The 26799-nt window shown below is 42.7% G+C and overlaps 1 protein-coding gene across 1 annotated transcript in view; it reads right to left on the bottom strand.

Annotated features, from left to right (window-relative positions):
- Nucleotides 1-5146, bottom strand: part of LOC124798447 (acetylcholine receptor subunit beta-like 1) — an 873603-nt gene extending 868457 nt beyond the window's left edge. Inside the window, exon 1 of the mRNA XM_047261865.1 lies at nt 5067-5146. Within this exon, the coding sequence (XP_047117821.1) occupies nt 5067-5142 (76 nt within the window). The 5' untranslated portion in view covers nt 5143-5146. The remainder of the gene's footprint in view (nt 1-5066) is intronic.
- Between the last annotated feature and the right edge of the window lie 21653 nt (nt 5147-26799).

The following is a 26799-nucleotide window of genomic DNA, read 5'->3' as shown; positions in this document are numbered from 1 at the left end:
ATTTGGACGGGTCGCAAAAAGCACCAGCTGTCGATATTTTACTATGTTTGGTGAGTGAATGTATAAATAGTAGCCGCGCGTGATTAGCGGTCTAAGGCGCTGTAGTTATGGATTGTGCGGCTGATCCCGGCAGAGATTCAAGTCCATAGGATAGCTTAGGGACTGATGACCTTAGCAGTTAAGTCCCATAAGATTTCATACACATTTGAACATATAAACAGTATTCTCAGTCCAGCAGCCCATCTGGAATACAAACTGTGAAGTGATATACAAATTGTTTCTTGCTGTATGTGAGATTACTCTTGACTGCATTACTCAAGAACCACACTTCCCCAAGTGGCAAGAGGTTCATTCCTGAGGCATACTATTCGCGACGCAAAGGCTATGGCTTCGATGTGATTACGTCCGTCTGAGGAGCACCTACGCGCGAAGAGGCAGTAGCGCCATAGCGGTCTATAAAGATCCCGACAGGGTGTGGATCGAGACTGCGCCACGGTCGCTAGAAAGTGCCCCCACCATCCGCTGCTTACCGATCACTTGCTTGCCTCTACACTCGAGAAACGTACGCAGCTCTGCTGTTTCAACCCAAACAGACATTCGATAATTCTATTCAAAGAACAGTGGAAGCAGAGGCGCAAGCAGATGAGATGGATTTACAGAAAGTAAGCGCCAGAAGAGAAAGTGATCGGGAAACTGAGGTGGAGACTATACGAAGAGACGTAAAGTATCCATGAAGGTGAACATCTTCATAATATTCAAATTGGAGTAGAAGGTGGTATAACACGATACTAAAAACACGAGAATGACACATAAGCTGTTTATAAAATCAAGTGTTTGGGGCACGGGAGACGATCACAGCATCTTTAATTAGATGAATCGAATTCCTTACAATTCTCATCCTATTGCATGCGCTATTGTCTACAGTACACTTTCTGATGTGAATTTTATAGTCACCTCAGAGTGGTGGGCGAAGAAGTTGCGAGAATCCAGAGCAAACAAGATCAAGCCGCTCATATACAGAGTCACCTACTGTTAAGTACCTGAACAGACCGTGGAGCACATTTTCCAAGATTGCTCCAAGAGAAGACTCTCTGGGAAAACATGTTTTGCAAGCTATAGCTGAAACTCTTAATTAGATATGGCATACTATTACGCATTTGTGAATGTGGAACGCTGTGTCAAAAGTACTTTCCTCGAAGAATGTGCGATTTGGATTAATATTTCGTAAATTTTTAATTTGTAATTTTTCTTTGTAAAAATTATAACTTGCACTTTGTGTTTTCTTTTATAAGATTTGTGATTTACAATTCTTGTTTTCTTTTCTAAAACCTGTAATCTGAAATTGTAGATATTAGTTTGCCATGTGACAAGTAAATAACAGTGTTAACCCCATCTGGTGATGGATGTGAAAACATTGCAAACATGTCATCTAAATTTCAAAACATAAATAGTGGCTGATTGCTTCGAATAATCTCATCATTAATATGCGTTACACCCGTGTTGTTCAACAGTGTATTGTAGAGGAACTCTGCAGATGACGAAACTTAGATATTACAATGAAAGACTTACAGTACCTTAAAGTGAATGAGAAATAGGCAAATACTCAAGAAAGTGACAGGAAATGATGCCAAAGTGCTACGTATTGAGACAGCAATGTTCTGTTCTTCACTGGCGTGTGCGCTATTTTGCTCGTGTATAGCGAAAACTGTGTGTCGGTGCCGGAACCGAATCTGGATCGCTGTCTTTTATCATCAGTGCACTGCCAATTGTTCTATCCATCTTGACATCATGGACCGACTGAGCGCGTTAGCTTTCTGCAGTCTCCTCCCAGTTCCTTCTTCACGGTTTGTCCAGGGAGAAACTGTTACGTTGTGGAAGAGGCCTTAACAACTGACACTAAACGAAGAGCACAGGCTCTAAAACTCGCCTTCCACACGGGGTGACTGTTTTATCCCACAACTTTGTTTTCCGACAGGTTTTTAAATAAACCAACAGATGTGGCTTCAGTGTTGCCAACGGTCTGAGTTTAAAAGGTAGCCAATTGCAGCCTCAGTTCTCAAAACGATGCAATATTGCAATACGAACACTAAGCTGAGAAAGAATCGCTTTCGAATGCACGCATGCACCTGTAAATCTCTTTGCAGAAGCTACTTTTCCACACCAACAGCCCCTGAAGAAAAAAGTAAAGGTGCTAGGTGCTGGTCAAAAAGTAGGGAAAAAGTTTGACGAAGAACGTTCGCAGAATTATTATTCTAAGCTAGGCGCAAAGGGTATCAATGAAAAAAGAATTGTTAATTCAAATAAAAAATAATAATAGAAATACTCTACTGACTGAAAGAAACTGAATAAGTTACAGTAGAATTGTACCTAAATATTCCAGAGTGCATAATTCTGATGTTTCGCGTTTCAGTTTGATTTGTATCCGCATTTCAAATGTCGTAGTTAAACGCCAGGGGATTCAGAAAGGGTTCCAACTGAGAACTACTTCTGTTGTTCTGGCGTCTCTATTATAGACGTTATCAAAAAGATTAAGAATGCATCACTCCACCTGCCATAATTTATGCGGGTGAAACATATAATTATTTTATTCATTATAGCCTTCTGTAATTTTCATTAAAGCTGTTAAATTGCGCACTTTGCTTTGAACGCATGTTTCTACTCCAGGGATTCAATGGTCATTTCGGTCTGTAGGCGAACAACGCGAATCTGACGTCGCAAGCTATACTCTCAGTTCTACACACGATTATCAATGTGCTGCTGGATGAAACAGAGTTGTACTTCATATCCTGCACAAAATCTATCATATAATTTCCGCGTGGGTATGTTGTGCACGACTGAAAAAACAGAATTCTAACATTTCACTTAATGCAGGATTAATTCTTCAGTTTATAGATTTGCAGGAGATCCACATGCAGCACATTTCCCATATTAAAATACGACACAATATCTTTGGGATACAGGGTAACTGCGCAGGCCTATAAGCGCATACAACCTCAATCTGAAATTCGAGGAGAATGCTGATTATCATTCTCTTTTGCTTTGACTCTACGAATTCTGTCTCCAAAAACGAATAGAAGAATCTGTTGCTGTGCTGCCGATCTTACAGCTGCGACCAGAAGAATCGTGCATGCACTATTTACTTCATCGTGAAGCATAGTACGGAAACACCCATGTATCTACACGTATACTCCACTGCTTCACAACTCACAGAATTCTGCAATCTAGACAGAGCTTTGTATCAGTATTAACCACTTCCTGCGCTGCTCTATCAGAGTAAAGACCAAGAGATAACTCACACCTTGGTACACAACCTAGTGTTTCTCATTTATTCGAATGAAACAAATACAAGATATGTAGTCGAACTGTTGAATTGAGTTTTCCAAATTTATCCGAGATAATAACATTGCCATTGTTCCATCGATTACCACTGATGTTCTCTGACCATCCTTGTTACACCTTAGTGTGGCCTACAGCAGCGCTTAACTGAAATACATACACGTTTTCAGTTTGGTGGCTTTATAATAAATTCGTGATTTGTGTAAAGTGCAAGACTGGCAGATAATTTCACAATTAAATCGTCTCTTCTTTTTGTAGCTCTAAAACGTTGGGAGTTTGCAGCAGTGCGTCCATGGCGGAGGGTGTGACCGCGGAAGATGTCTGCAGAGAGAGCGACATGACATTTTCTTTATTTGGCATCCATATCCTACTGGAGCTTGACTCCAGGGACATTTTCTTTGTGTAATCATAAAACAGTCCAGTCCAGGACCATCCAAATGTACATATGAAAGGGTGTGATAACAAAAGATCTATCCCATTTCAGTTACAAGAGACGGTATGGTTTTAGATGCGACGCATCACGCCTCGAACAATCTGTCTTCTTCAGAATTATCATTAAACTGAGGACTGATGTACCGCTTATGGTGTACCAAGACATACGTAAGCTTAACAGTACATAGGTATAGCATGACGTGTGAAAAGTGTATTGCACGTAGATCAAATATGAGGTATCCATACAACTTTGTTTAGCAGATTCCAGAAGCTGGGCTTCAGTGTTTACTCCACGAAATTTTTTATGCTCTCTGCAGGTCGCTCTATACCGCCCGTGAAGATAAATTGTGCCATTATATAAATAACTGCACTTTTGGGAGGGCATCCTTACAATCCCTAGAGGATTATACGATGCTATGAACGTTCGTGACATGTTAAAATTGGCAACAGATGCAAGATGCAAACGAAGATACCTGCCTTTCGCGTGCAGCAGTCTTCCAACTGCCCTGCCCGACCACCCTTCAAAGATTACAGAAAAGCTTCAGTTTACCACAATTTCTTCTCCAGTCCATCCAGACGCCACAGAGAATCATTAATAAACAAAACAAAGTCGGTAAACAATTTTCTATCATTGAGAATTTTTTGTTGTTGAATAAAGCCGTCGAGACTGGCTGATATATTCTCACTTATTACGACGTTTCAGCTACTTCCATCATCAGTTCGAAACATAGAATTCGTGAAAAAAAGTTTGATGTAATAACAGCTATATCGAAGAGGAGTGTACTTTTCTTTGCATCATAAAGTGGGGATTGTTATATGTGTTCTAAATTTCGCTCTGACGGTGGCAATAGTCGAAACGTCACAATAAATGAAAATGTAGTAGGCGGTCTAGACGGCTCCTTTCGCAAATATCGCACAGAGGTTCTCTTGTGATGCTTAGGACCTTCCACTCCATAAGGTTGAGGAAACATTGGAGAGTACAATTCACTGCGTCGGGTCTGTTGGTTAGGTATGTCAGCTGTTTTACGGAGTGTACACTGTTATAAGTTTCAGCTAGCTGTTAATCACTTCCATTATGTGGGACTGGATAAGGAGAGTGTGTGGTACAATAAAAAGGTCCCTCGGCGATGCACATTACGACGATATTCCGAGTATAGATGTGTGGCGTCGCTGTGCTAGAGTGGAGATCCGCCTCGGTGAACACTAGGGCACTCAGTAAGCCGTCGGGTCCAGAGCCGGGCGGCAGCGTCCGCTCCCAGAGGCGCGGTGCGGTGCGGCCCCGGGTCGGGGGGACTGACCTGGCTTGCAGACGAGGGCGAGCAGCAGGCAGGCGTGCAGCAGCAGCAGCAGCAGCGGCGCGGGCGCGGCGGTCATGGCTCCGGGCCTTCAGCGGCGGCGTCCCCGTGCCCGCATGGCGGCCGCAGTCCGCTGGCGCTGGCTAGAGTCGCGCCGTGGCGCGCGCCCGCAACCGCAGCCGCAGCCCGGGCCGGCGCCCTCGGCCTCCCATCGCCGCTCGCTGCCAGCCTCGCACTGCCGCCGCCGCGCGCGCCGCCGCGCTTAATAATGTAGCAGCGCGCAGCGCCGGCGCCGGACCCACCGCGGCCAATCGTGCGCCGCGCCGCGCACCCCGTATCGACCGGACGCCGCCTGCGCGGCCCACCGCCAGGGTCGCCGTCGGCGTGGCGGCCCCGCCCGTCTTCGGCGCCCGCCGCCGGCAGCGCTGTCGTCGCACCTGGCGGGGAGACTCGGAGCACCTGCTCGTGCTCACGCCCAGTTCCGCTTGCGGGCTGCCCCACGAAGTGTGTAGCATACCGTAGGTTCACTAAGTTCGAGGACTATTTTTTATCTTCTTATCGCTTTTCATCCAAGAATTTCCCTCTCGAATCTCTATTGTGGCTCGCTATTTTACAATCCAGTTCAAATCATGAACAACCCTGGAATGTTGCCGGGCCTTTACAAACACATATCGCCGTTTAAGAACCTTCAACATCTCAGCGCGCCAGCAATCGTTGGTTAATATATTAAAAAACTAAAAACCCGCTTCGGTTGCGAAAAAAGCACCCAGTGTTAAGTGTTAACCCAGGTTTCGGCGTAGATAACTACACCTTCTTCAGAACAACAATAAAACCCACAAGTGCCTAAGAAAACCTTTGTCAATGATTAAAAGAACACCATAGCTATACATTTATAAACAAAAAAGAAAAGTAAAACACAACTTTGTACATATGTACTGTTTGTGTTTTCCTTTGCTTTTTCGTTTATAAATGTACAGCAGCTATGGTGTTCTTTTAATCGTTGACAATGGTCTTCTTAGGCACTTGTGGGTTTTATTGTTGTTCTGAAGAAGGTGTAGTTATCTAAGCCGAAACCTGGGTTAGCACTTAACACTAGGTGCTTTTTTCGCAATCGAGGGGGTTTTAGTTTTTTAATACATATCGCCATCCCTATACCTACTCCATTTCCTGTCCCAAAGCCGCTTCAACCAACTCCTTCTCCTGGATAAAGAGACATGCCCCCATGCTTATCTCTCCTAATGTGAACTCTTCCCCACTCATCCCACTCCACATCATGCCTCCTATCTCCCTTTCTGTCTCCATCCGTCCACATCCCTTTTCTTTTGTAACCACTACCTTTCCAGACACCACAATAATCCTCACCCTCTATCCTTTCTCACTGTCTGTATTCCCACTACTCAACACAACTCCTAATTATCATCTGCATAGCTTTCCTACCTATCAGACCACTATCTGTTTACCACACCCCCAACCCAATGGAACATATTCACTCGTAACAGAATACTTCTCACCCAGTGTGGGTCTTTCAGATTTTAAGTGACAGTGCATGCTTCAGTGCTTTTCAATAGATGAAGCCCACCAGGCTGCAACTGTGTTTTTAAATTGTATATATTGTTTTTCCGTTCAGCTGGACAGCTTCAACCTTTTTTTAATTTAAAAACGAAAAACAGTCCACGTATTTTTTCTCATCTTATGTACACTACTGGCCATTAAAATTGCTACACCAAGAAGAAATGCAGATGATAAACGGGCATTCATTGGACAAATATATTATACTAGAAGTGAGATGTGATTACATTTTCACGCAATTTGGATGCATAGATACTGAGAAATCAGTACCCAGAACCACCACCTCTGGCCGTAATAACGGCCGTCATACGGCTGGGCATTGAGTCAAACAGACCTTGGATGGCGTGTACAGGTACAGCTGCCCATGCAGCTTCAACACGATACCACAGTTCATCAACAGTAGTGACTGGCGTATTGTGACGAGCCAGTTGCTCGGCCACCATTGACCAGATGTTTTCAATTGGTGAGAGATCTGGAGGATGCGCTATATCCAGAAAGGCCCGTACAGGAACTGCAACATGCGGTCGTGAATTATCCTGCTGAAATGTAGGGTTTCGCAGGGATCGAATGAAGGGTAGAGCCACGCGTCGTAACACATCTGAAATGTAATGTCCACTAACCAATAGCACCCCATACCATCACGCCGGGTGATACGCCAGTATGGCGATGACGAATACACGCTTCCAATGTGCGTTCACCGCGATGTCGCCAAACGCGGATGCGACCATCATGCTGCTGTAAATAGAACCTGGTTTCATCCGAAAAAATGACGTTTTGCCATTCGTGCACCCAGGTCCGTCGTTGAGTACACCATCGCAGGCGCTCCTGTCTGTGATGCAGCGTCAAGGTTAACCGCAGCCATGGTGTCCTAGCTGATAGTCCATGCCGCTGCAAACGTCGTCGAACTGTTTTTGTAGATGATTGTTGTCTTGCAAACGTCCCCATCTGTTGACTCATGGATCGAGACGTGGTTGCACGATCCGTTACAGCCATGCGGATAAGATACCTGTCATCTCGACTTTTGGTGATACGAGGCCGTTGGGATCCAGCACGGCGTTCCGTATTACCCTCCTGAACCCACCGATTCCATATTCTGCTAACGGTCATTGGATCTCGACCAACGCGAGTAGCAATGTCGCGATACGATAAACCGCAATCGCGATATTCTACAATCCCACCTTTATCAAATTCGGAAACGTGATGGTACGCGTTTCTCCTCCTTACACGAGGCAACACAACAACGTTTCACCAGGCAAGGCCGGTCAACTGCTCTCTGTGTATGAGAAATCAGTTGGAAACTTTCCTCATGTCTGCACGTTGTAGGTGCCGCCACCGTCGCCAACCTTGTGCGTATGCTCTGCAACGCTAATCATTTACATATCACATATCTGTGCACAGCCAGTGTCCCAAAACTATCTCTTACTGTTGTATCTTTTCCAGAAAACTGATGACAGTGCCTTCCTCAACACCCATCCTACCATTCAGCTGCCGCAACGATCCCTTCAACTGTACCCAAAACTTTCTTTTCCGTGTGTAGCCTACAAAACCCAGGCAAAGTAAAACAACATGTGCTTTCCATCCCCAGTACCTCACAATCCTCACTTTTCCAACACCCTAACTAAAACACTAAAATATCTTGGACTAACATCATCCGAAAATAATTTATAATCCCTATTATCTACTAACCATCCAAATGAAACCTCACAATAAAACTGGCAACATCCAAACATGAGGACTGAACCCTCTTTTGTTCTCCATACCTACAAGATCCTCATACTTACCTATGTCAATGATGCATGGACTTCCATTCCTCCTAAACGCAACCACTCCCACCATATCCTGGAATGCCATGCACTACGCTTTGCCTTCTGTATCTGACCACCATTACCTACTTGTCTCCTTCGACAGTTAATCAAATTTTCACAGCTCCTCAAGCATGCCTCCAGTGAATTTGAGTTCTGTCGCCTTGTATTCTCTCCCATCCAAGAACTCCGATCCGCCATTGTTCCTCTGTCAACAGCTCCACCCTGCCTCCATTTCTATTCACTCCATACCCTTTCCCAATGGAATTCATTTGTCTGTCTGTCCCAGACTGTGGATCCATCCCAGAAAACTACCCCACACATTATCCTACCCATCCTATCCCAAACGAAGCTACAGCCTACCCTTTGCTTGGCCGACTGGCATCGCACTCCTACATTGAGACCAACTTTCCAGCTATCAGTTCCTTCCCACAAGGATATCCTTTATCCTTTTCTATCCAACATCGTCCTCAACACCTTCTTTATTCCAAACACCACATACAGCGCTGCACGCACGCATCACACCACTGTTGCTATAGTTGAGAGTAAATAGCACATCACTATCATCCTTTTGATAAGCATCTTCATTTGTATTTTAACTTCATAAACCACTTTACTTCAAGGTTACTAGTTTATAAAAATCAGTGGCTGAAGAATGGTTAAGGGTGGAGGGGAGATGTAAGTAACTGCAATATAAAACTAAATAAAATCACTTTCCCTCTTATTCTCTGATGACCAACCTCCATTTCTCACGTATCCCGTAACACATCAACTTAACAGCACGAATTCCACAATTTTCGTGTCCAGTCGTCTCGAAAAATGTTATGACTGAGCATGGCATTCCTGTCTCCTCTTCCAACTCAAGAACCATGTACTTCCTATTACCTTTGTCCTTATTATAGCGTTACTATCTAAGAGACCCAAATCTGCCAGTGATAACATCTATTCCTTACCTTCTGGTGCACGTGTGCCCCAAGACTAATGTCCTCTATATTCTCTGTACTGCCAATTTGGTCAAACAACTTCCACATGTTTACCACCTTCAGTATTCTGATGACACTGCTTTCCTACACTCCAGACATATCAACTATTCCTCCAACTCTACTCTAAGCATTTTAGTTCCTGTGATTAAACTCCTCAGCTCTTCAAGATAAATCCTTCCCAATCCCCAGTAATAATTACAGCATCAACCACCTTCATCTTCCGCCTCCATGACTCTTACCTGACCATTTGTGGCAATACTATCCATCTAACCACCACATTAAAATGTTTGGGGCTACACTTGAGTGGAAAATAACATGAAAATTCCAGTTACGAACCATTCAACAGAAAACTCGTTTACAACCATATATTGGAAAAACTGACTCATATATAAAGGACTCACGTCATTTCATAGAGAAAACTGAAGGTTTAATTCTGACTCCTGAAGATATTTTAGTAAGTTTCGACGTAGTATCTTTATTTACTATGATTCCAGTTAATGAAGTTATGGGTTTTATAACGGATATTTTTCCAGAAGATCTGACTGCTCTTTTCAGAAATTGTCTTACTTCCAGTCATTTCCAGTGGAATAATGAAGTTTATGAACAACTTAATGGCGTAGCAATGGGTAACCCACTGGGTCCTGCAGTAGCTAATTTCTACATGGAGAAATTCGAACAGTCAGCCTTGGAAAAAGCAGATAAGAAACCATCTCGCTGGTATCGGTATGTAGACGATACATTTGTGGTCTGGCCACATGGTAGAGAAGCCTTAGGCGAATTTTTTGATTACCTTAATAATATAAATCCACGAATCCAGTTTACCATGGAGAGAGAAAATGATAACAAAATACCGTTTTTGGATGTTTTAGTTATGAGACAGACGGATGGAAGATTGAAACAACAGATTTTTAGAAAAATAACGCACACAGACAGATACTTACATAAAAACTCTAACCACCATCCAAAACAAAAGAGAGGTGTGATTACAAGTATCGTTGACAGAGCCAGACGGATTTGCACGCTGGAGTATCTAGACGACGAATTAAAACATCTGAAGCACGCTTTTGAGAAAAATGGCTACTCAAAGAAAGAAGTAAGCAGAATTCTGCACCCAAACAACAAAAAGCTTAAGGACAAGTCCGAAAAACGATGGAAGAATACAGTCTCTCTCCCTTTTATAAAGAAAGTAACGGATCAGATTGGAAAGATTTTAAGTAAACATGATATTAGACCTGTTTTTAGACCAACGAAGGAAATTTGTCATGTTCTTCGGTCTGTAAAAGATAAACGCGCTCCTCTATCAGCCAGTGGCGTATATAAAATTCCGTGTACATGTCGTAAAGTTTATGTTGGAACAACAAAAAGAAGCGTAAATACACGGTTAAAAGAACACAGAAGTCTTTGCCGATTAGGAGAAACAGATAACTCGGCTGTAGCAGAACACGCTTTTCAGCCAGGAAATCATCAAGTGAAGTTTCCCGAAACAAAAATTTTATCTACGACGACGAACTATTACCCACGGCTTTGTAGAGAAGCAATTGAAATATATAAACATAGGGATAATTTTAATCGGAAAGAAGAGACCATGAAACTTAGTGATATTTGGACAGTAGCACTACAGAATTGCTAGACAGTTTTATCCGTGACGAGATTACGATCGATAGTTAAGTTTTATCTCTGACAAAGATTATCTCTGCATATCACTTGTAACTCTGGTCACGCCCACTTTCTACGATATATAAGTCGCTCTCAGACGTCCGACCCGTCAGTCGGCAAGACTCACCGGAGGAGAAACACCCCTCTGAAGATGTCCAGCGCAGCTTTGGACGAAACATTAGGAGCTGAAGAATTTCATGGACCACGACCTTACATCCCGGAAGGTTTACCAGAAGATATGTCATCCGGTCGTGAAAGCTTTCATACTATGAAAACTCCATATCCCCTTATGTCTTCGACCATACCACCCCGCTACGTAACTTCGTCTCGATAGATACGATCAATGGACCCTATACTTACGTCCACACCCACCGAGCGAGGTGGAGCAGTAGTTAGCACACTGGACTCGCATTCGGGAGGATGGTGGTTCAAACCTTCGTCCGGCAATTCTAATTTAGATTTTCCACTATTTCCCTAAATCGCATCAGGCAAATGGCAGGATGGTTCCTCAGAAAGGGCACAGTCGATTTCCTTTCTCATCCTTCCCTAACCCAAGCTTGTGCTCCGTCCCTAATGACCTCGTTGTCAACGGGAAGCTAAACACTAATCACCTCCTCCACGTCCACACCCTTGAAAGTGAAGATGTTCTTCTACGAAGGTCATGGTTTTCTAAAACATATTTTAAATACATATTTTAGTGTTTTTAATTTACTGTTGAGGTCTCAAGTTTTCAATGAAAAATAAGAAAGTCAACAATCTAAAATCTATGTAAAGGTCACCAAAAAATAAAATGTACTGCTTACAGCACACCCCTGTCTTATAAGAGGTGACGGGATGCAAGAACAACTAGGATAAAAAAAGTTCACGCCCTGCCAGCCTTACATCAACACCCTGTCGTAACGAAACTTTAACCATCTCCCGCTGCCTAATGAAATCCGGCCAGCTTTCCTCTTCCTCTCCATATCAGAGCACTTCTTCAGCTCCACTCACTGCTTTCCTCTCTTCCTTTCAAAATGCTTAGTTCTTCCCTCTCTTCCGTTCCACACCATTTTTGAAACATTCTTCCTTCAACAATCCTCCTCACCTGTTACTGATTTCCAGTAACTTTGTAAGGCACAACACTCCGTTTTACAAAAGCTATCGTCAGTTGATTGTACAGGGTAGTTATAACCAAACTTCCGCTATTTGAGAGAGCCCTCATGAGAAACGAGTGATCGTTGGACAATAAAACTAGAACAATGAAACTTTGTAGAAGCATTTGTACGGTCTTGCGGCAGAGAACGAATAAAGTATCAAAGAAACCTATTTTAATTTCCATATGAGAGTGCAACGTTTGTTAATTGCGTTCCCTGTTTACGTTCCAAGCTATAAACGTTGCTCAATTGGATGACAAAAAATGGTTCAAATGGTTCTGAGCACTATGCGACTTAACTTCTGAGGTCACCAGTCACCTAGAACTTAGAACTAATTAAACCTAACTAACCTAAGGACATCACACACATCCATGCCCGAGGCAGGATTCGAATCTGCGACCGTAGCGGTCGCTCGGCTCCAGACTGTAGCGCCCAGAACCGCTCGGGCACTCTGGCCGGCAATTGGATGACCATCCGCTTGTACGACAGCCCGGAACCTCACTAGAGTTGCCGTTTCACAATTGTTTGCAACACTTTTTGAATTGCGGACCTTCGAATGTTCAGCTGTCGTGACACAGTTCGTCCACTGCTTGAAGATGGCACAATAAGTCCAGCATTCTCAACTTCTTCAACAATTTCTTTCCTGCTATTGGCCGTCGGACTCTCCCAGTAGCCATTCCCAACAAGTCACTTAATTCCAAATTCCGAATGATGTTCTTCAACCCTGATGTCAAAAGAGAACCTCACTGCATTCCTTTAATGCGTCGATACTCGCGAAGAGTAGCAGTACAGTTACCGTTGTTTTAATGAAACAGCTTTGCTAGTAAAGCCCTACGCAGCTTGTCCAGTCCCATGTTGGAGCCAGCAACTGCAATGTACAGTGAGCTCATGTTTCAGTCCTACGCCGCCGTACAAGTACCGTTGCCTAACAACAGGTCGTGACACTAACGCTATTGACAACGCCAGGCTCTGCAGCGCACAGTCTGCCCACCATTACTATAAAGTTGGTCACCCATACAGTAAACAGTTTTCCGTCTAAACCTGCTCAAGTAGCGACAATTTAATTATAAACATCCTGTATTTTAAGAAAGATAGTTATATTTTACTTCAAATCTTCACTGTACCAACAATTCTAAAACAATCCTAAAAATATATACATAATCATTGTATTGTATTGTATTGTATGGAACTGGGGACCCAGAAACGACGGAGAGGCTTAGTCTCCGCCGTAGTCCGCAGTGGTTCACAACCCCACAACAGGCTACAACAGTCCACTCACCCCACCGCCGCCCCAAATTGAACCCAGAGTTATTGTGCGGTTCGGTTCCCAGTAGACTCCCCCTGGAACGTCTCATTCCAGACGAGTGTAACCTCAATATTTGCGTGGTAGAGTAATTACGGTGCACGCGTACGCGGAGAAAATGTAACTGAGGCAGAATAAGGGAAACCAGTCCGCATTCGCCGAGGCAGATGGAAAACTGCCTTGAAAACCATCCACAGACTGGCCGGCACACTGAACCTCGACACTAATCCACCGGGCGGATTCGTGCCTGCCTCGTGATGACTGGGTGTTGTGTTGTCCTTAGGTTAGTTAGGTTTAAGTAGTTCTAAGCGTAGGGGACTGACGACCATAGATGTTAAGTCCCATAGTGCTCAGAGCCATTTTTGGATTCGTGCCGGGGACCGGCACGCTACCCCCCTCCCCGGAAAGCAGTACTTTAGACTGCACGGCTAACCGGGAGGGCTCATGCATAATCATACTTTTAATTTTTAAAAGCTGTCTATATGTACAGGACTATTCATAATAATCTAGATACTTGCAGGTGAAAGTGCAAAATGTTTGTATTGATCTAAGGTGTCATATGATTACATGTATGGAAACCGAAACTCATGGCGTTTTTTGTAACATGTTCACAAATGTCCAATGTGTGACCCGTTCGTCGTTCTGTATGTATCCAGTCTACAGGCCAATTAGGCCCACACTCGTCCCAAAGCATCTGAATCGATGTCAAGCTCAACAGCCATAATAGTTCCTGGTAAATCTACTATGTTGTGGGTAAGCGGAGGCGTAAAAACAGTGTCTTCAGTGTAACTCGGCAGGTAAAAATCACACAGCGTCTGTCCGGTGAAAACGGACGCCATGCCAGACATTGCAGATTGCCAGGTCATACACTACTAATTCATCATGGCCAGAACTATCATTATGGAACTATAATCGAGCATTTTACTGATGGAAAATGTTATCACTGTCCTCTTGCAATTGCAGTAGGAGCCACGGCTGAAGCAGGTCCATATAAAAATGTTCATGGATAGTCAACTCGGTAAAGAAGAAATGTAAATGGTTGCAAGCGAGGAGATGGGAATGTCAAGGTCCCAGGGTATGAAAAATACAATATGTCACCCAGAAAAGATAAACTGACCTTATGCAGCGAGTTGTGTAAACTATTATTATTAATTATTTAACTCGTTGAATTTAAATGAATGCAGTTTTTAATAAAAATTCAAGGAAATCGGCATAAAGCATTTAGTATTTCAAATTTTATGAGTGTTAATTTGAGATTTCATAGCGTGACGTTGCGTAGAGTTTCACATCTCTCAAAGGATTCTGTTAACAAACAACTGTATGAATTCAAGTACTACTACAACAGTCAGGAATACATTTCAGTTAACGTGTGTTCCAGAGTAATTCATCAAGCATCAACAAAAATTTATATAACACTTTAGATAACAACTGTAAGCACACCAGCTCACAACAGGCAATGAGCAATTATAAATGTAATGTACAACCTGCGCGTAAATCAGCAGAAACATTATTTGACCTCTCTTAAACAGGTAGCGATTGTCTCGTTAAAGAGATTAGGAGCAAACAGATACACATAGAATTAGTCTTAACGCAAATCTCAGCCGCGAGAGAATGTTACAATGTACGTAGTTTGATTTTTAGTATTGGTAACTTAGGCTCTTTCAGTAAGGGAAGGTATAAATAAAATTTAAACTACAACGTCCGCATGTAAACTATAAACAACAGGTAGTAAAACTGAACTTACATGAATCCTGAGTATAAAATAAATTTCATATAACCAGAACATACAATAATCGTAAATAATAATACGGCTCAAACTGAATAGACAGGAACTAGGCAACCTGTCCCGAATAACTGTGGCATATACTGTTGTTGCATAGTAAGCGAATTGGAACTGGCAAACTTTCTAATTAAAAACTGGGCTAACACAGACTTACAACAATACAACATCCATAGCTGAAAGAACCCTGCGACACTGTGGGTAGGTCCGAATAATTCTTCGTAGAGTAAACATACTAAGATGCCTACTAAATAAGTCCAACAAGTGCTGATGACTACAGCTAACTAATCTCAGTTCGCCCGTGAATTCCGCAGACACAAATTGCAGAGAAATTTGCCAGGCCGTCCTCTACTAAATGAGAGCGACGTGTTCCTTTGGCATGTACATTGCTAGAATAGAGAAACACATACTCACTCCATATTCAGCTTCGACAAATGCCGATAGCATCCAAGTGCCATATGACAGACAATAGTTGTGTCTGGATGGCTAATCTACTGTTGTTAGTGGCGAACGCCTGAGAGCAAACTCTTGCGCAACTCCGTTGAATCAGCACATTGGGGAACGCGGGTGCTCCTAGCGGGAAGTGGAGGTGAGTGTTTAGCTACACAGTTAAAGAGATTACACCACGCTTTCGAATTCATATCGAAACACCACATACAAGTCCATAAAATTTTAACTTTGACAAACTTTGTGGATCCACGGACATTTGACAATAATGTGGGGATTCTCCGCACGTCATATCTGCACAATGTGCCAGTTTCCTGCACCGTTCTGGTGAAAGGTAACCTCATCATTGAAAATAAACCTGCAGGTGAACTCTTCCTTTATCATTAACTGCCATATATCAGTGCAAAACTGTTTCCAAATTCATTGTCACCATATGTAATGGAGCAACTGAAACCGACGTGGTTTCTGTGGTGTTGTTCAGTATCGATACCAGGCAGAAAGCATCCCGAGGTTGGCAGCAAACATTTGACGGCCTCATCAATCCATGGCCATCTGGAAGCCACACCTCCGGCTGTACGCCGCAGGCAGCGCTACCACCAAGCAGCCATATGAAGACGCCGTAAGGGGCCAGCACAGTGTACAAGTGCTCAAAGAAGCCGAAGCGTCAGCTGTTAATAGCGGACTTCTGTAGCATGATCATTCATGACGAAAAGTCCGTGATTAATGGACTCTCCGAGACTTGCTGGCTGTCGTTAAATAAAGACGGTGCTATTCAAGTTACGTGTGTTGTTTAATCATTTCTGCGATTTGTCTAAGCACCCGCCTGTGCCTCGATGTCCACCTCTGGCGGATCCAACAGTTTCACTCAGGCGTTTTCTCAGCACTCTCTTAACAGTTGGTTGTCGAATTCGTAGCTCACACGTGGCACCTGACGTCGATTTCTGTGGTATTCTGAGGAAACTTTCCCTGATCCGTTCGACTTGTTAATCAGATGTTGACGGTCATCCTCTCTTCTGGCAAAGTTATCCTGTTTCTTTGAAATTCTGCATCAACTAGTAAATGGATTCTCAGGTAGGTGAAGCCTTGTTAAATGTGGTCCTGTATTTCTGATGCACTGATGTTATGGACTTTTTCGTTGGCCTACCTGCCATGCCGATGAACGCTATAACAAAAAATTCTTGAGTTCCTGTTTCCATACATACAATCAGATAATACCTTACTTCAATACAAACATTTTTTCAGTCTCTTGAAGTGGCTTGATAATTTTGAATAATTCTTTATTTCATAAACGCCTTAGACCGAAGAGCAGCAATATACTGGTGACAGCCCATCCTTGTTGTACTAGGTAAGAGAATAAAATAGTAATAAAGGAAAAATCCAATATTGTAGAACAAAAGCAAACTGGTGCTTTTCATTTATTATCAAATTGCGTTTATTAGGAGTGAGGGAGGACGTCACTCTCTCACTATTCTCCGTCTTCAAGGCTACAATTTAATGTTGATTTTTCAACCAAGAAATTGTGTTTGTGAGACGACATGTAATTATCAGCATAAGCAGGCATTGATGAAAGTGTGTATACTGTTAATGCATGTGTCAGCTTTATGATGGCTGTCCCTCAAGTAAAATTTTCCTTGAGTTGAGAGCAACAAGGCAATTTGGTCATTTAACAATAAATCTTGCAGTAGACGTTTGGGGCTTGAAAGGAACGTGCGGCAGTTAGGTAAAAGAACACCTCGAAGCACTTACTTGGAGCAGAGTTCTGTACCCAAAATTTCTTGCACCGGTGTGGAGACAAAGCATTCGGTCGAAGAGGCAAGAAAACAGCCTACCTGGAGCTACGTGATAATGCCTCTTGCCACAGCAGGGGTAGGGGGCATGAGACAAATCTTGGTCGCCTGGGCCAATGCATTACAACAGTCTCATAAACGCCCATTTTGAACAGGAATAACGACAGTAAAAATTCGTGAGTTTCCATGTTCAATGTGGACCAGACGCTATAAATGGAGCCGTCAGGTATTTTCGTGCCTCAGCTTGCAGTGCTTTTAGCGAAGTCTCAGGCTTTCAAAACGATTTTAGAACGAGCACAACATTTATGGCGACTCTGAAATGATCTATGTTGGGACACAAAAGCATTTCTCTTAGTTTAGTTGGGGAACCTGGTAGTAGTACCACTACCTGTGTGTTGCCCCACATTCCATTGCTGCCAGATGTATATAAGATGGCAGCAATGACGTCATCCAAGATGGCGGTGTGTAGACTTGGCAACAGTGCACGACGTCATCCAACATGGCGGATTTTGGTGGGAAGCTTCAATGTTGGCGGGAATATAGGACAACTGGGCTACCTCCACTAACCTATCCCTCAAAAAAAAAAAAAAAAAAAAAAAAAAAATTGGTGCAAAATTCAAATTCCAGCGGGATAATGCGTCACACCACGAAAATGGCGGGAAAATAGACCAATTGGGATAACCCCCAACTCCCTAGAAAATGGTGGGAAAATAGACCAATTAGGCTACATCCACTAACGTAACCCCCAGCCCCCTAGAAATGGCGGCAAGTTCAAATTCGAACAGAATAATGCACCACAACGCTCTTATCTCTACTAAGTAAAGAAAATAGCAGGAAAATAGCTCACTAGGCCTACTTCCACTAACCTAAGTCACCCGACCACCACCTCCTCCTACAAAATGCCACCAACTTTTAATTTTTGTGGTAAAGAAAATTCAATTCCCATATGTCTACTAAGATAACAAAATGGAGTGAAAGAAAAGACGCTTTACTAACCTCAGTCAACAGACTGCCACCACCTCCTAAGGTTTCGTGGGAAAAGGACTTGGACATAAGAATTTATTTAAACAATTCCCTGCAGGTGTGTTCACCAAAACGTCAGCACTCCAACTGAGTTAGTGCACATCGCCACCACCAGAGAGTGCTCTCATCTATGACGTAATCTAAGATGGCAATACCCAGTGTATTCACCACGAGGTCTGGAATCAAACTAACTTAGTACACAACCCCACCACTAGAGAACGCCAGTGTGACATCATCCAAGATGGCGACTGTGACGTCAATCCCAAGATGGCTGCACCCAGTGTATCTACCACGTGGTGTAAGATTGTATACTTGGCCTACCTCCACTAACCTAACCCCCCCCCCCCCCCCCCCAAGGAAATAGCGAGAAGTTCAAATTCCAACACGATAATGTGGCACATCTACGACAATGGCGGGAGAAACGGACTTGTCTTTATTATTATTTAAACAATATCACGCAGGTGTGTTCGCCACAAGGTCTGGACTCCAACTGGCTTAGTTCATATTCTCGTCAGCAGAGGGTGCCACTCTTACGTCAGAACATGACGCATGTACCGTTATTCAAGATGACTGCACCCACTGTGTCCACCACTGCGAGGTCCATAGTCTACTTCATATCACCTGCTGTTGCTTAATATTACAGTACATCGACGGTGTCTTTTCCAACACATCCGCTCATTGGTTACCACATAATGAATGAGTGACATAGCTTGTTTGAGTTGGGGAAGAAGTTTTGTCGATGGGTGAGAACTTCTGAGGGTTGCTAGCAGCTAAACAGAGATAGCGTACATGTGTGCAAAATTACGAATAACTCGAAATGGGACACTGAGCCATCATCTATTCTGTCACCGTGACATATGAATTTAAATGTAGAGGTCATGAATCACTTTCGGACGGTAGTTTGGAAACCCTCCACAATGCTGCCCAACTCTTCTAGTTTCCTTATGTTGTAAGTGTGTTTTATTTAAAAATAATTCAGTGTTGTGCTGTCCGTGGTAAGAATATGATTTACATAGTGTGATGCCTAGCTATCTGTGAGAGGTTGTGGATCAGAGCGTCTTAATGCCAGTTTAAAATCTGACATAGACCTCAAAGTCGTGGCAGAAAAAAGAAATGTTTGGCATTGTAGAAAGCGTGTTAGAAAACCGTATTTCAAACAACTAAATGGGACTACAGGGGGCGTTCTCCCAGAGTAGAGGTGACTAAACTGCCCTCTGTAGTGTATCAATACCTGTGTATTTAACAGGTTTGTTCCACACAGGGAGCAGTAGCAGCAGTAGTTTGACAAGTAAATTCAGTGACGGACGAAGTACGCCATTAGGAATGCCTGGAAGGCTGCACGCTGTGCTATTCTGGGAAATATAGCGATACCTCTCTTTCTCTCTCTATCTGTCTCTCTCTCTCTCCGCGCCGGAGTCCCAACGCAGCTTTGTGTCATCGCACGAGTAATGGCTTCTATGTGAGTTCTGTATTGTATGAAGTTATTTGAGCTTCTATAGTTGTTAATTTTGACTGCTGGGGGTAGATATAACGATGATAGCATGTTGGGCTTATAGCTTTGAATGGACGCGGATCTGTAGTACTTGTATGTAGTTTGGGAACACACCACAATGCGCGCATTTCCGCCGAATGGTCAAAACACGGTCATGTCGCAGTAACTCAGTTCGCTCTAGACGGGCTGAAGAAGGTGGTGAATACGGCTTTGTCCGACTTCTGCTCAGTTCCGTCTTAAAATGGCATGATCACATGCGCAAAGCTGTAGAAATGGAAGCAGTTGCAAGATGTGTAGGGACTCATTAAGACCATGTTAGATTTTTACTGTAGCAGACAGGTTCGAAGAAGGTGACTCGTTTCGAGATATGAGAGCGCGAGAGATATGATTCACTTGTGGCTGTGATCCGGCACAGGTATGTGGCTGAATGGGAGGACCTGATTGCAAATCATCAACATCATTTCTAGCGGATAGCGTAATACTAGAGGTGTGAAAAGCTAGTGTACATTTCTTACGGCCTCAATAAGGATACGATTTACTGCTGTTTGTGATACTTGTCAATCAGTCATCGCCTGTAAGTGAGTGGATATATAACGGAACCTCTGACATGGTATCTAGGCAGAATACGTTACACATACTGGATAAATATCTAGCAGTGTGAGTGAGTTGCCAATACCGGTCACATTCCGCGTTCCTTAGCCGAATGACTTTCAAAATTCACTGACTTTGTCACGATGTTGGATTACATGTTCGTTTCTAGTTATTGAGCTGTCTAGAGCAGGCTCCAGTTAGCTAAAGCTTCGTTTTTGTAAATAATTCCCAGTCTATACTTTCAGAATTATGTTGCGTGAGTGATCGGTAGGATGCTGCCTGGTGCTTGATAACGAGAAGTACAGCTAAAATGGTATAATATTATAGCAAAAATATGGGTGTTCTTGTAATCGACGAGTCTGGAGATGTCTGTAGAAATGCGAGCAACAAAGCGGAAACTGTAATGCGTTTATGCTGTGGGGAGACGCCCCTCTCCTTGCACATCAGTTCTGAGAGTGACTTCGGTTCGCTGATGTAAAGGGGATGATTTGGTATGGTGAGGGATATGAATTGCATGTTTACTAGGTCAAGACGATACTCGGTGATATATTCCCTTGTTGGAGATCGGTTTGATGTTCCAATATTCCTGTGGGTCTGATATGTACTGGATGACCCGTAGACAACATTGCGATGTTTAACTGTCGGTGCAAAACGGTCATCAGTGGAAAATAGTTTATTACTGTTGAGTGTAGCGTCTGTAGAAAGAAAGAACAGGATGGCAGTGCTTCCCTAGGACTGGGGGAGCATCATGACATACAGGCAGTGTGAGAGTGGGCATAAGATAATTTTTTCGTGTGCTGTACAGATATAAAAGATAAGTGCGCTGTTTGTGTAGAATATGCATATGTTGTTGTTGTTGTTGTGGTCTTCAGTCCTGAGACTGGTTTGATGCAGCTCTCCATGCTACTCTATCCTGTGCAAGCTCCTTCATCTCCCAGTACCTACTGCAACCTACATCCTTTTGAATCTGCTTAGTGTATTCATCTCTTGGTCTCCCTCTACGATTTTTACCCTCCACGGTGCCCTCCAATGCTAAATTTGTGATCCCTTGATGCCCCAAAACATGCCCTACCAACCGATCCCTTCTTCTAGTCAAGTTGTGCCACAAACTTCTCTTCTCCCCAATTCTATTCAATACCTCCTCATTAGTTACGTGATCTACCCACCTTATCTTCAGCATTCTTCTGTAGCACCACATTTCGAAAGCTTCTATTCTCTTCTTGTCCAAACTAGTTATCGTCCATGTTTCACTTCCATAGATGGCTACACTCCATACAAATTCTTTCAGAAACGACTTCCTGACGCTTAAATCTATACTCGATGTTAACAAATTTCTCTTCTTCAGAAACGCTTTCCTTCCCATTGCCAGTCTACATTTTATATACTCTCTACTTCGACCATCATCAGTTATTTTGCTCCCCAAATAGCAAAACTCCTTTACTACTTTAAGTGTCTCATTTCCTAATCTAATTCCCTCAGCATCACCCGACTTAATTAGACTACATTCCATTATCCTCGTTTTGCTTTTGTTGATGTTCATCTTATATCCTCCTTTCCAGACACTGTCCATTCCGTTCAACTGCTCTTCCAAGTCCTTTGCTGTCTCTGACAGAATTACAATGTCATCGGCGAACCTCAAAGTTTTTACTTCTTCTCCACGAATTTTAATACCTACTCCGAATTTTTCTTTTGTTTCCTTTACTGCTTGCTCAATATACAGATTGAATAACATCGGGGAGAGGCTACAACCCTGTCTCACTCCTTTACCAACCACTGCTTCCCTTTCATGCCCCTCGACTCTTATAACTGCCCTCTGGTTTCTGTACAAATTGTAAATAGCCTTCCGCTCCCTGTATTTTACTCCTGCCACCTTCAGAATTTGAAAGAGAGTATTCCAGTTAACATTGTCAAAAGCTTTCTCTAAGTCTACAAATGCTAGAAACGTAGGTTTGCCTTTTCTTAATCTTTCTTCTAAGATAAGTCTACGGAATCCAAACTGATCTTCCCCAAGGTCCGCTTCTACCAGTTTTTCCATTCGTCTGTAAAGAATTCGCGTTAGTATTTTGCAGCTATGACTTATTAAACTGATAGTTCGGTAATTTTCACATCTGTCAACACCTGCTTTCTTTGGGATTGGAATTATTATTTTTTTTCTTGAAGTCTGAGGGTAATTCGCCTGTCTCATACATCTTCCTCACCAGATGGTAGAGTTTTGTGATGAATGGCTCTCCCAAGGCCGTCAGTAGTTCTAATGGAATGTTGTCTACTCCTGGGGCCTTGTTTCGACTCAGGTCTTTCAGTGCTCTGTCAAACTCTTCACGCAGTATCTTATCTCCCATTTCGTCTTCATCTACATCCTCTTCCATTTCCATAATATAGTCCTCAAGTACATCGCCCTTGTATAAACCCTCTATATACTCCTTCCACCTTTCTGCCTTCCCTTCTTTGCTTAGAACTGGGTTTCCATCTGAGCTCTTGATATTCATACAAGTGGTTCTCTTCTCTCCAAAGGTCTCTTTAATTTTCCTGTAGGCAGTATCTATCTTACCCCTAGTGAGACAAGCCTCTACATCCTTACATTTTTCCTCTAGCCATCCCTGCTTAGCCATTTTGCACTTCCTGTCGATCTCATTTTTGAAACGATTGTATTCCTTTTTGCCTGCTTCATTTACTGCATTTTTATATTTTATCCTTTCATCAATTAAATTCAATATTTCTTCTGTTACCCAAGGATTTCTATTAGCCCTCGTCTTTTTACCTACTTGATCGTCTGCCGCCTTCACTACGTCATCCCTCAGAGCTGCCCATTCTTCTTTTACTGTATTTCTTTCCCCCATTCCTCTCAATTGTTCCCTTATGCTCTCCCTGAAACTCTGTACAACCTCTGGTTCTTTCAGTTTATCCAGGTCCCATCTCCTTAAATTCCCACCTTTTTGCAGTTTCTTCAGTTTCAATCTGCAGTTCATAACCAATAGATTGTGGTCAGAATCCACATCTGCCCCTGGAAATGTCTTACAGTTTATAACCTGGTCCCTAAATCTCTGTCTTACCATTATATAATCTATCTGATACCTTTTAGTATCTCCAGGATTCTTCCAGGTATACAGCCTTCTTTTATGATTCTTGAACCAAGTGTTAGCTATGATTAAGTTATGCTCTGTGCAAAATTCTACAAGGCGGCTTCCTCTTTCATTTCTTCCCCCCAATCCATACTCACCTACTATGTTTCCTTCTCTCCCTTTTCCTACTGACGAATTCCAGTCACCCATGACTATTAAATTTTCGTCTCCCTTCACTACCTGAATAATTTCTTTTATCTCATCATACATTTCATCTGTTTCTTCATCATCTGCAGAGCTAGTTGGCATATAAACTTGTACTACTGTAGTAGGCATGGACTTTGTGTCTATCTTGGCCACAATAATGCGTTCGCTATGCTGTTTGTAGTAGCTTACCCGCCCTCCTATTTTTTTATTCATTATTAAACCTACTCCTGCATTACCCCTATTTGATTTTGTATTTATAACCCTGTAATCACCTGACCAAAAGTCTTGTTCCTCCTGCCACCGAACTTCACTAATTCCCACTATATCTAACTTTAACCTATCCATCTCCCTTTTTAAATTTTCTAACCTACCTGCCCGATTAAGGGATCTGACATTCCACGCTCCGATCCGTAGAACGCCAGTTTTCTTTCTCCTGATAACGACGTCCTCTTGAGTAGTCCCCGCCCGGAGATCCGAATGGGGGACTATTTTACCTCCGGAATATTTTACCCAAGAGGACGCCATCATCATTTAACCATACAGTAAAGTTGCATGCCCTCGGGAAAAATTACGGCTGTAGTTTCCCCTTGCTTTCAGCCGTTCGCAGTACCAGAACAGCAAGGCCGTTTTGGTTATTGTTACAAGGCCAGATCAGTCAATCATCCAGACTGTTGCCCCTGCAACTACTGAAAAGGCTGCTGCCCCTCTTCAGGAACCACATGTTTGTCTGGCCTCTCAACAGATACCCCTCCGTTGTGGTTGCACCTACGGTAGGGCCATCTGTATCGCTGAGGCACGCAAGCCTCCCCACCAACGGCAAGGTCCATGGTTCATGGGGGGAATATGCATATATTGTATTTTAATGCATAATATGCATATATTGTATTTTAAAGTGTGGCTTACACTACGTGAACTGTGTATACATCGCATTGTAAAGTTACTATTGTTTATGTTATGGAATGACTAGAGACGATGACTGTGTGTCCTATCGTGAGGGACGTATAGATTGGGTATATGGATAACGGTGAGCGATTTTTTACTTGGAAAATTATATGCAATATAGATAGTGAGGCACAGTCGTCAAGGGGAGACATTAACTGTAAATTGTTTGGTGTCGGAATGTAGCAGAAATCGTAATAGGTCTATAATTGTCAACATTATCCCTGTCTCCCGTTTTCTAAAGTGGCTTCACTACCGAGTACTTTAATCGGTCAGGAAATCGACCACTCCTAAAGGAAAAGTTACAGATATGGGTAAGTACTGGGATAACATAATAACATACATGGTTCAAATGGCTCTGAGCAAAAAAAAAAAAAAAAAAAAAAAAAAAAAAAAAAAAAAAAAAAAAAAAAAAAATATATATATATATATATGGTTCAAATGGCTCTGAGCACTGTGGGACTTAACATCTATGGTCATCAGTCCCCTAGAACTTAGAACTACTTAAACCTAACTAACCTAAGGACATCACACACATCCATGCCCCAGGCAGGATTCGAACCTGCGACCGTAGCAGTCGCGCTGTTCCGGACTGAGCGCCTAGAACCGCGAGACCGCCGTAGCTGGCTAACATACATGGATCAATACTTCAGTATTCTGCTAGATACCCCGTCATATCCATGAGAATTCTTCGTCTTTAATGATTTAATTATTAATCAATCTCCCTCTTGTCAGTATCATGGAGGAGCATTTCAGGTAACAGTTTCGGAACACTTTTTTCTACGAGCGCTATATGATTCCCTGTTGGGACTAGGTTTCTATTTAGTTCACCTGCTATGTTCAGAAAGTGATTATTAAATACTGTACATATATGCGACTTATCAGTAACATGGACATTCCCACTACGCACTGATTCTATATCTTTGACCTGTCTCTGCAGACCAGCCACTTCCTTTACGACTGACCATATGGTTTTAATTTTATCCTGAGACTTAGCTATTCTATCTGCATACCACATTCTTTTTGCCTTCCTAATAACTTTTTAAGCACCTTACAATACTGTTTGTAATGGGCTATTGCATTTAGATTGTGACTGTTTCTAACGTTTTGATATAATTGCCACTTTGTTCTACAAGATATTCTTATACCTTTAGTCAGCCACCCAGGCTGCCTGTTTGTGCTAGTACCCTGTTTTGAACGTCCTAACGGAAAGCAACTTTCAAAGAGCACGAGAAAAGTCTTGAAGAAAGCATTATATTTATCGTCTACTGTATCAGCACTATAAACATCTTGCCACTCTTGTTCCTTGATAAGGTTTACATAAGTCTCTACAGCAACTGGATCAGCTTTCCTAAAAAGTTGGTAACTATATTTAACATGTGTTGCAGCACAAAAATCTTTTAGAATTAAAATTTATGCATCATGATCTGAAAGGCCATTCACCTTCTGCTAACAGAATGCCCTTCTAGTAATGAGGAATGAACAAAAATGTAGTCTATGGTTGTTCTACTGTTCCCTTGCACTCTCGCTGGAAAGAATACGGTTTGCATAAGATTATATGAATTAAGGAGGTCTACCAGCATCCTTTTCCTTGCACAATACTTATACAATTAATATTGAAGTCACCACATATAACTAACTTTTTGTATTTCCCATAAAGTGAACCAAGAACCTCCTCTAGCTTACCAAAAATGTTGTGAAATCGGAGTCTGGGGATCTATAAATAACAACAGCAAGAAGTTTAGCTCCACTAAATTTAACCACACCCGCACAACATTCAAACACCTTTTCAGTGCAGTACATTGAAACATCAATTGACTCAAATGGGATACCGTTTTTCACATACATGGCTACTCCCCCACACCGCAAAGAGCTCCTAGAAAAGCTGCCAGCCAACCTGTATCCTGGTAAAGGAAGCCTCTGAAGTATCTCCTTATTTAAGAAGTGTTCAGATATACCAATAAT

This window comes from Schistocerca piceifrons, chromosome 5 (genome assembly GCF_021461385.2).
Source record: "Schistocerca piceifrons isolate TAMUIC-IGC-003096 chromosome 5, iqSchPice1.1, whole genome shotgun sequence".
In the NCBI taxonomy this organism is placed as follows: Eukaryota; Metazoa; Arthropoda; class Insecta; order Orthoptera; family Acrididae; genus Schistocerca; species Schistocerca piceifrons.
This window is presented reverse-complemented; position numbering and strand designations above follow the sequence as displayed.